Consider the following 10699-nt stretch of genomic DNA (forward strand, 5'->3'; position numbering starts at 1 on the left):
ACAGTAAAGGTAAAAGGTAAAGGGACCCCTGACCATTTGGTCCAGTTGTGACCGACCCTGGGGTTATGGCGCTCATCTCACTTTATTGGCTGAGGGAGCCAGCGTACAGCTTCCGGGTCATGTGACCAGCATGACTCAGCTGCTTCTGGCAAACCAGAGCAGCGCACGGAAACGCCATTTACCTTACCGCCGGAGTGGTACCTATTTATCTACTTGAACTTTGACGTGCTTACAACTGCTAGGTTGGCAGGAGCTGGGACTGAGCAACAGGAGCTCACCCCATCGCGGGGATTCGAACCACCGACCTTCTGATCGGCAAGTCCTAGGCTCTGTGGTTTAACCCACAGTGCTACCCGCGTCCCTTCCGCAAGATACAACAAGGCACTGAATTGGGACCAGTTCATAAAAAGTGCTTCCCTCTCCCACAAATGCCTGGTGACACTGTGCTGGCATTGAAAAGGAACTCTTAAAGGGATCTTGCTGTCCATTTGCAAACATTTCCTCTTCTTCTTTTACAATAAAAAGCAGTAGCAGGCACACCTAATTATTATCCACCCCAAACTACAGTTAAAACCGATGTTACAGTTAAAACACACTCCTACAGAAGGCAGTGATGGCCACTAACTTGGGTAGCTTTAAAAGAGGATTTGACAAATTCATGGAGGAGAGGGCTATCAATGCCCACTAGCCATCATGGCTATGCTCTGCTTCCATATTTGGAGGCCATAATGCTTCTGAATGCCAGTTGATGGAAACTGCAGAAGGGGAGAGTTGCTCTTGTGCTCAAATCCTGCTTGAAGGTTTCCCACAGGCATCTGTTTGGCCACTGTCATGTCGTGTCACTGCCCTTACAGAAGCCGTGCTGGCTGTGCTTCAGCGAAGCTTGTCCTTCTGTATTATTTTATCTTCAGCAATACCTCCCACCAGTTTTCCTGGAACAGACATTAAGTTAACCAGTCCGTAATTTCCTGGATGTACCCCCACCAGCCAATTCCAACAGTTATTTTAACGTTTGTTATTATACTGTGTTTGAATTATGGTGCTGGAATTATTATACTGTGCTTGAATTCTGGTGCTGGAGGAGACTCTTGAGAGTCCCATGGACTGCAAGAAGATCAAACCTATCCATTCTGAAGGAAATCAGCCCTGAGTGCTCACTGGAAGGACAGATCCTGAAGCTGAGGCTCCAATCCTTTGGCCACCTCATGAGAAGAGAAGACTCCCTGGAAAAGACCCTGATGTTGGGAAAGATGGAGGGCACAAGGAGAAGGGGACGACAGAGGACGAGATGGATGGATAGTGTTCTCGAAGCTACCAGCATGAGATTGACCAAACTGCGGGAGGCAGTGGAAGACAGGAGTGCCTGGCGTGCTTTGGTCCATGGGGTCACGAAGAGTTGGACACAACTAAACAACTAAACAACAACAACAAAAAATTATACTGTGCACATAACACTGTACAGTTTCACAATCTGAAGAGTCCATGTTCTGGCTTCAGAAAAATATCAATGCTTCCATGAAAGAGTGCATTAACTGCAGGAAACAGTATGCTGCAATAGGGAGGACATCAGTCTTAGACACGGACACCCAAATGGAAAAACGGGTTTCAAACCCCTGCTCAGCCACAATATTTTACTGGCTTGCTCTAGATTGCATTCCAGCCCCCAGACAACTTCACACAGCACTTCAAGGAGCTGTAAGACAGCATGAGAGACAATATTTAACCCCGGGGAAGCACAAAGGACAATTCCCAAGGGGAGAAGATGCCACTAAAATGCATATCTCCAATTCCCAACACACAAGGGTAGTTGAGAAGGACACCGTGGCTGATGGCGTCAGAGGCCACCAAAAAGACAAGACACATTAGCAGGGTCATCTTCTTCTCTCAGTAGAGATAGTCAGGTATTGACTTGTATATGGCTAATTGTATGTACCGTACTTTTCCGTGTATAAGACGAGGGGGGTTTTTTTAACTGAAAAATTATGTTTAAAATTGGGCTTCATTTTATACATGGATAGTGCACAGTGGGGATGTGGTTTTGGTTGCTGCCACGATGCGGAGATTGCCAGCATCTATTTGGTGTGTTATTGGTGGCTGCGGCAAGGGCTGGTGTTGACTGACTGTCACTGCGGCATTAGGGCGGGTGAATGGTGGCTTGTGCCAACGCGGGGACATATTTTAGGTGGCCTTTGCGATGCGTGCAGATGAGTGATTTCCTACAACCCCCTCCCCCTAAAAAAGCTCAACAACTCAGGACAATCTCCCCCATTTTCTTAATTTTATATCCGTCTTACACACAGGGGCGTGTTATACACGGAAAAATACGGTAAGCCACTCTGGGAGCCTTTTCAGCTGAAGAGCAGGGTACAAATGCTAATAATAATAGTAATAATAATAGTGACAAATTATCCAGAAATGCAAAGTAAGTTTCCATCCTCAAACCATGTACAGAAGTAGCCTTTTACAGTCATACCTCAGGTTGAAGTAGCTTTGGGATGTGTATTTTCGGGTTGCGCTCTGCGGCAACCCAGAAGTAATGGAGCATGTTACTTCCGGGTTTCGCCGCTCACGCATGCGCAGACGGTCAAAATGATATCACGCACATGTGCAGAAGCGGCGACCCGCGACCCGCGAACGCGGGTTGCTTTCGCTTCAGGATGCGAATAGGGCTCCGGAATGGATCCCGTTCGCATCCAGAGGTACCACTGTACTAGGATACGTGGGGAAGGATAGGCTGCTGGCTGCCATAAGAGAGCCACAGTTGAAACTAAACAGTGTGGGCAAGTCACAGCACCCTCAGAACGGTGGAAGGCAGCTCATCGAGCAGTGAAAGAAACTGACCACACCTGGAGTACTGTGTCCAGTTCTGGGCACCACAGTTCAAGAAGGACACTGACAAACTGAAACGTGTCCAGAGGAGGGCAACCCAAATGGTCAAAGGCCTGGAAACGATGCCTTATGAGGAACGGCTAAGGGAGCTGGGCATGTTTAGCCTGGAGAAGAGGAGGTTAAGGGGTGATATGATAGCCATGTTCAAATAGATAAAAGGATGTCACCTAGAGGAGGGAGAAAGGTTGTTTTCTGCTGCTCCAGAGAAGCGGACACGGAGCAATGGTTCCAAACTACAAGAAAGAAGATTCCACCTAAATATTAGGAAGAACTTCCTGACAGTAAGAGCTGTTTGACAGTGGAATTTGCTGCCAAGGAGTGTGGTGGAGTCTCCTTCTTTGGAGGTCTTTAAGCAGAGTCAGGAGTGCTCTGATGGTGTTTCCTGCTTGGCAGGGGGTTGGACGCGATGGCCCTTGTGGTCTCTTCCAACTCTATGATTCTATGATTCTATGATGCAGCAGGGCTAAGTTATTGGAGGTCCCTGCAGGAGCCACTCAACAACCAGCTCTCTGTGAATACAAAGATTGTTTGTTTGTTTGTTTGACTGATTTAATGTATTTCTATACCACCCTTCAACAGAAGAAGAAGAAGAAGAAGAAGAAGAAGAAGAAGAAGAAGAAGAAGAAGAAGACCCTACCTATCTGAATGGGTTGCCCCAGCCACTCTGGGCATCTTCCAACACATTTTAAAACATAATAAAATGTTAAAAACTTCCCAATACAGGGCTGCCTTCAGTTGCTACTAAAAGTTGCATAGTTATCTCCTTGACATCTGATGGATGGGCATTCCACAGGGCGGGTGCCACTACCGAGAAGGCCCTCTGTCTGGTTCCCTGTTACTTCACTTCTCGCAGTGAGGGAACCAGCAGAAAACCCTCGGAGCTGGACCTCAGTGTCCAGGCTGAATGATGGGAGTGGAGATGCTCCGAATTAGCCATAGGTATGTGATAAATGTATATGTAACAAAGGCGCCAGGCAAACGTCCCTGGGGAGAGTGTTCCACCAGCGGAAAAGGCCCGTTCTCGTACTGTCGCCCTCCAGACCTTAGGACTGCATTACAAATGTCCACATCTCTACAGATGTAGCAAGGAAAGACAGATGCTTGAAACTGCAGATTTGTATTGAAGACCTACTTCCGTCTGTCATATATGCTAGCCTTTGAAAATACAGAATAGAATTTAAGCTCTTTAATCACAGCCCCAGGGATGCGGGTGGCGCTGTGGGTTAAACCACAGAGCCTAGGACTGAAGGTCGGCGGTTCAAATCCCTGCCACGGGGTGAGCTCCCGTTGCTCGGTCCCTGCTCCTGCCAACCTAGCAGTTCGAAAGCACGTCAAAGTGCAAGTAGATAAATAGGTAAGGTAAGGTAAACGGCGTTTCCGTGTGCTGCTCTGGTTCACCAGAAGCAGCTTAGTCATGCTGGTCACATGACCCGGAAGCTGTACGCCGGCTCCCTCGGCCAATAAAGCAAGATGAGCACCACAACCCCAGAGTCGGCCACGACTGGACCTAATGCTCAGGGGTCCCTTTACCTTTTAGTCACAGCCCCACTGTCTTACCTATAGGGACACAGGAAGCTGTGTTATACCAAGTCAGATTAGCAGTACCCCTAGTTCAGTAGTGTACACGGATTTGACAGTGGCTCTCCAGGGTTTCAGACAGGGAATCTTTTACACTCCGAGCTGGTGATGCTGCAAAGGAGATGCTCTACAACTGAGCTATAGGCCTTGCCCAATAAAAGCAGGTATTGAAAACCAGGGTTTGTTGTTAGCCTCCTGCAGCATTAACGCTTGTATGTATTCCAAATGTTTATATTCCAAAACATGCACTAAAGGCAAAAACCATTATAGACTGCCAAACGTTATGCCTGAAGGGTAGGTAAGAATATACATTTCAGCCTGAAGTGGTGCTAAAGCTTCTGACAGCTAATTTTAAAATCTGCTCAACCTCAGCAGGCTTAGAAATTATTAGCAGACTTTGAAATGTCGAAACCGTACATGCGCACATAGCAGGGAAGAAGTCCCCTTGAATTCAGCGGGACTTTCACCAAGTAAACATGCTTAGGGCGTCACTGGGACAATGTACATTTGGCTACCTATCAGCACAAACTTAGTCAATGTTCTTCATTTGTGTGGAAACTAGCCGCAGACCTTGCACAACTCGCAGGTGAGTTGAGCTTGGTTTTGTTTTGACGAAGTCAAGCCAGCTCAGCCCTTGGGACGCTTCTGATACCATAGCCTGGGAAACCACAGAGGAGGAACCGAGCAGATCAACCGCAAAGAGGAAATATCACTTTCAAAGCAGGAAAAAGTGAAATGAGCCTGGAAATGAGCTGCCTACATAGCTAGAGCTGGTTGATCCACAGTACTAGGCTCAGTTAATATAAGGATCTTTTATTATTATTCATTAGCATCTCTGCATACCAAAGGAGTGACTCAGGTCTGTGAAGTGGCAGCACTTTCTATTCACAGCAGCAGACATCAGGTCCATACTGATAACCGCAAGTGAACAGAGTTTCTTCATCCCTGGGGTACGGGAGAAGCGGAGACTCTCGAGGGAGAATTTGAATAAAAAGAAGGAAGCAAACCCAGTAACCGCTGTGGACAAGGCATATTATAATGTTATCTCTGGCACAGCTATTTTGTTATTGATAACCTCAGAAAAGCTTTTAGTATGGTTTGTTAAGCCGTATCAGAAATTCATCCCTCAATTGCAGTACATGAAACACTGTCCTTTAAAAAATGTAAACACAACCTTTGGGAAATTGGAGATAACAGATGCTTTAAAGATATTCTCCCTCTTTAGCGTACATAACCGTTTTATTCATGGATAAACATTTTCCACAGGTTTCTGAAAGGCTGGTCTTGCTGCCACTGTTAATAAACCATAGAAGCTATAGGACTGCACCTTCGTCCCAGTACAGGACCAGATTTTCAGCAATAAGGGAATTTACACCAGTGTTGCTGCATAGGCTTCCTTGCTCAGCAATGAAGCAGCACACTTTGATAAACCATGGTTTCTCAGCTTAATCTGCCTCACAGGGAAGTTGTGAGAAAAATGAAGTAATACTCTGCAAACAATCTTGACATAGAGTGCAGGAAAGATTTCAAACTTATTAATCTCTGTTCCATAGATCCCAGGATGTTTTGATATAGTGTCCAAAAGCAGAAGAGGCTAGGGCCAGGTCTTCTGTATCTTTAATTGGCCCACAGAAGAGGGAATTCCGGAAGGTGCAGTTTTCCTAACCCTTCCAAAATTCCCTCTTCTAAATGCAATCCTCCATCTTCCTCTAATCCCAGATACTATTTGAAGAACCGATCAGCTGCTGTATTTTATTCGAGGGCCTTCCCAAGCCTTGACAGCCAGGCATTAAAGAACGCCCTCACATCAAGTTATTTTGTTCCATAATCTGGAATAAATTCTCAGAGCAACACACAAGCATCATTCTCCGAATACAGATCTTCTCCATTTTCTTGTGGTCAAGTTCATGAATATGCAATCTGCTGAATACGTCTCTTTTATGTCTTCTTTGCAATCAAGGGATTGCCAGTTGAGTAAACGTGTCCACCGCTCAAGTGATGCTGTTCCCCAGCAACCTGACTTTTATTGCCAGGGGGGACCCTTCTGGTGAGATACTTTGGCTTACAAGCCCATCTGAATCCTTCTGGGGTGGGGATCCAGCTTTGCACGATAAAGCTTCAGGCCCATGCACACCGCAGTGTGAGAGGAATGTTAAGCAGCTTTTGAAGAACTCCAGGGATTGGAGGGGCGGGGGCTTTCAGGTGAAAGTGTTGGCTAATGAATATTGTGTGTGGTACTTAGGAGGTGATAAGACAGTGTTGGGTTTTGAGGACTCCCAGGAGCTGTGTTTCTCTGGCAGCCGGTCAGGCCATCTGAAATGCATACATATTGGATACCATTCATCTACCAAAGATTATTTGCACGCTTTTGACGTATTGCTTCTTTTCCAGAAGTCACATGAAGAATTTCCACCTAAGTATCAGTTGCATTATCCCTGCATCATTTTACCTGAAGTACAAACACTCAAAAAAAACTAATACATCCCTGTTTCTGGTTGCTGTTGCTATAAATTTCAGTGGAGAATACATCGTAGGGTACAGGCACATTGCACGAGAGAACAGTTCTTTTTTTCCTTTTTCTTTTTAGAAAAGAGGGGGAGGGAACACTTCTATAAACTTCTATCATGCCATCTCATACTCACCTTTCCTGGGGGGACGCAGGTAGCACTGTGGTCTAAACCACCAAACCGCTTGGGCTTGCCAATTATAAACTCGGCAGTTTGAATCTGCGCAATGGGGTGAGCTCCCATTGCTCTGTCCCAGCTCCTGCCAACCTAGCAGTTCGAAACCATACCAGTGCACGTAAATAAATAGGTACCGCTGCAGCATGAAAGCAAACGGTGTTTCTGTGCGCTCTGACACTTATCATGGTGTTCCATGCTCCAGAAGCGCTTTAGTCATGCTGGCCACATGACCCAGAAAGCTGTCTGCAGACAAACGCCAGCTCCTTCGGTCTGAAAGCAGATATGAACGCTGCACGCTATAGCCAAATTCAACTGGACTTAACCGTCCAGGGGTCCTGTACTTTTACCTCACCTTTGCTCACCTTTTCTCTAAACTAAAAAGTCCCACACGCTGCAACCTTTCCGCATAACAGAGTCGCTCCATCCACTTGATCATTTGGGTGGTCCTTTTCTGAATCTTTTTCAACTATACAATATCCATTTTGAGGTGAGGTGACCAGAACTGTACTTCTTGTTGTTTAGTCGTTTAGTCGTGTCCGACTCTTTGTGACCCCCTGGACCAGAGCACGCCAGGCACTCCTGTCTTCCACTGCCTCCCCCAGTTTGGTCAAACTCATGCTGGTAGCCTCGAGAACATTGTCCAACCATCTTGTCCTCTGTCATCCCCTTCTCCTTGTGCCCTCCATCTTTCCCAACATCAGGGTCTTTTCCAGAAAGTCTTCTCTTCTCGTGAGGTGGCCAAAGTATTGGAGCCTCAGCTTCAGGATCTGTCCTTCCAGTGAGCACTCAGGGCTGATTTCCTTAAGAATGGATAGGTTTGATCTTCTTGCAGTCCATGGGACTCTCAAGAGTCTCCTCCAGCACCATAATTCAAAAGCATCAATTCTTCGGCGATCAGCCTTCTTTATGGTCCAGCTCTCACTTCCATATATCACTACTGGGAAAACCATAGCTTTAACTATACGGGCCTTTGTCGGCAAGGTGAGGCCTCTGCTTTTTAAGATAATACGCCAAATGCAGTCGCACCATCAATTTCTATAGCAGCATTATGATATCATTTTATTTTCAATTCCTACCATGGATTTTGCCTTTCTCCCAACCACCGCACACTGGGGTTAACACCTTCATCTACTATGATCCCAAGGTCATGCTCCTAGTCTGTCACCTCTGGTTCAGTCCCCATGAGTATGCGCAGTAAGCCTGCAACTTATAAAGGTGGCTATGTTCAGCGGCTTGCTCCTAAAGCCAAAATCATGTATAGTCAAAACCCGCTTGGTTCAGTGGCGGGTGGGCTTGCCAATGTTATTTTCCCCAGAACCCTGCCCCTTAAAAAAAATTAATCTATTTTTTGCCCTGTGCGTAAATCTGAATGCGCACATATTAACTGTGTGTAAATGGTGGGCTTACTCTATGTCAAATTTCACCCTGGCATGTATCACTTCACACTTATTTACAAAGGACTGCATATGCCATTTTACCACCCATTCACTGACCCCTATCAACTTAACACCCCTCTGCAAACTTGGGCCACCCCTCCACTGCCTTCCCAACTCCAAGAGAACATTTTATACAATGTGTCTGTTTAGGTACTTTTCATTAGAACACGTCTTCTTTTTGCAAATAAAGGGGGAGGAAAGCAGGTATTTTATTGTAACGACGTGTTTATTTTATGTATAATGGCATTATGATAACATACTGTTTTTAGATGTTTCTATTTTAGCTGTAAACCACCTTGAGTTCAGGAGGAAAGGCAGGGTATGTATTTATGTATGTATAAATATTTTCCCCCAACAGTCAGTTGCAACCCTTAACTTTCCAAAGCCAGAGGTGTGCAAGGAAGTATAACTGAAAAACTGAAAGTATAACGCAGGCTGTGAGTGAGATGGAATGCCCTTTATTGGCGCAAAGCCTGGGGATAGCTCAGTCACTAGAGCACGAGACTCTCAGTCTCAGGGTCGTGGGTTCGAGCCCCAAAGTGGGGGAAACAGATCCCTGCATTGCAAGCGGGTTGGACTAGATGACCCCCGTGGTCGCTTCCAACTCTACGTGAAAATCATTGCTCCAGTTGCAAAACAGCCGCCTCTGCTGCTCCTTAGAAAAAGCCAACCTAATGCAACCTATGCACCGCCTAAGATTGCGGAGCATGCGCACTGGGGCTTGGCTTCTCCCTCGGAGAGAGGCGGGCCAAGAGGCGCGCATGCTCCCTCCGAACACCACCGCGAGGTCCCCGACCCACCTCCTCAGCGCGCAGGCGCCGAGCGCGGCTGAGGAGAGCTCGCGCATGCGCCACAGCCTCGAGAATAACGTCTCCCTCACGAGCTGCGCGCTCTCTCTCTCTCTCTCACCAGCGACTCGAGGCGCATGCGCGGCCTTCTCCTTCGCTCTGACTCGAGGCGCCCGGCTCCCCTCAGGAGGCCGCTTTTTAAGTCTTATCTCTCTCTCTCTCTCTCTCTCTCTCCCCCCACTCACTTACCCAGGAGGCGCACAAGGCTCCGGCTCCGGCCGGGCAGGACCTCTCGTTCCCCGGCTGCCTTGAGGGAAGAAGAGGCGGCTTCTCCCATGGCTGCGAAAGCGAGGAAGAGTCGGCGGAGGCCGGCGGAACTCATCGCCCCTCCCCCCCACCCCCCATAAACTGGGGCAAAAGGGACGGAGAGGCGGCGGCCGTCAGGTGGCGCGCGCATTGCGCATGCGCCGGGACGGAATCCCCGGTCGCGAGGCTCGGGGGTGGGAGGGCACGTGGTCAGCGGCTGGGCGCGAGCGAGGGGGAGTCACGTGCCCCCGGAGAGGAAAGGTGCAGTTGCGCATGCGCGGGCGGGAACGTTATTCAACTTACCTTGCATAATATTGGGGTTGTTTTAAAAAAAACGCCTATGGGGGGGAGGGCAGGCAATGAATCAAATTACGTTGCAAACTTCCCGCGGTGGTCGGTACAGAAATGCAGTCGATGATCATAAAATTAATTACCAATAATAATGCTTGTTGCTTAATGTTTTGATATTTGATAATATTTGATATTAATTTGTTATGTCTCCTGCATCAGAGGCTAAGCCCCATATTAATGGATTCAAGTTGCAAAGAGAGAGATTCCGACCAAACCTTGCCCAAGCAAGTGTGATGGCATGGGCGGAGCCAGGGGCAGAACGGAGTTATCTGTGACACAATTGGTTAGTTAAGTATTTTTATTTATTTACCTGATTTGGGAGGCAGCTCCCCACTATGCCCAGGCTGCGCACCTGGTCCTTCAGGGGCACAGTTACCCCATTCAGGACCAGGGAATCCTCCACACCTGCCCGCCTCCTGTCCCCCAAAAACAGTACTTCTGTCTTGTCAGGATTCAACCTCAATCTGTTAGCCGTCATCCAACCTCCAACCGCCTCCAGACACTCACACAGGATCTTCACCGCCTTCACTGGTTCTGATTTAAAAGAGAGGTAGAGGTAAACAGCATTTCCATGTGCTGCTGTGGTTCGCCAAAAGCGGCTTAGTCATGCTGGCCACATGACCCAGAAGCTGTATGCCGGCTCCTTTGGCCAATAAAGCGACAGTCC

At 47.5% G+C, this 10699-nt stretch overlaps 1 protein-coding gene across 3 annotated transcripts in view; it reads right to left on the minus strand.

The window, feature by feature from the left end:
- The window catches only part of MSRA (methionine sulfoxide reductase A), a 203590-nt gene extending 193743 nt beyond the window's left edge, over positions 1-9847 (minus strand). The window contains exon 1 of one of the 3 annotated variants that reach the window (XM_081855015.1): positions 9625-9847. In XM_081855015.1, the coding sequence (XP_081711141.1) occupies positions 9625-9832 (208 nt within the window). In that variant the 5' untranslated portion in view covers positions 9833-9847. The remainder of the gene's footprint in view (positions 1-9624) is intronic. The other 2 variants (XM_081855014.1, XM_081855016.1) reach the window with 2 other exon arrangements.
- Positions 9848-10699: the final 852 nt, after the last annotated feature.

This window comes from Podarcis erhardii (assembly GCF_964252035.2).
Source record: "Podarcis erhardii genome assembly, chromosome: 3".
Classification (NCBI taxonomy): domain Eukaryota; kingdom Metazoa; phylum Chordata; class Lepidosauria; order Squamata; family Lacertidae; genus Podarcis; species Podarcis erhardii.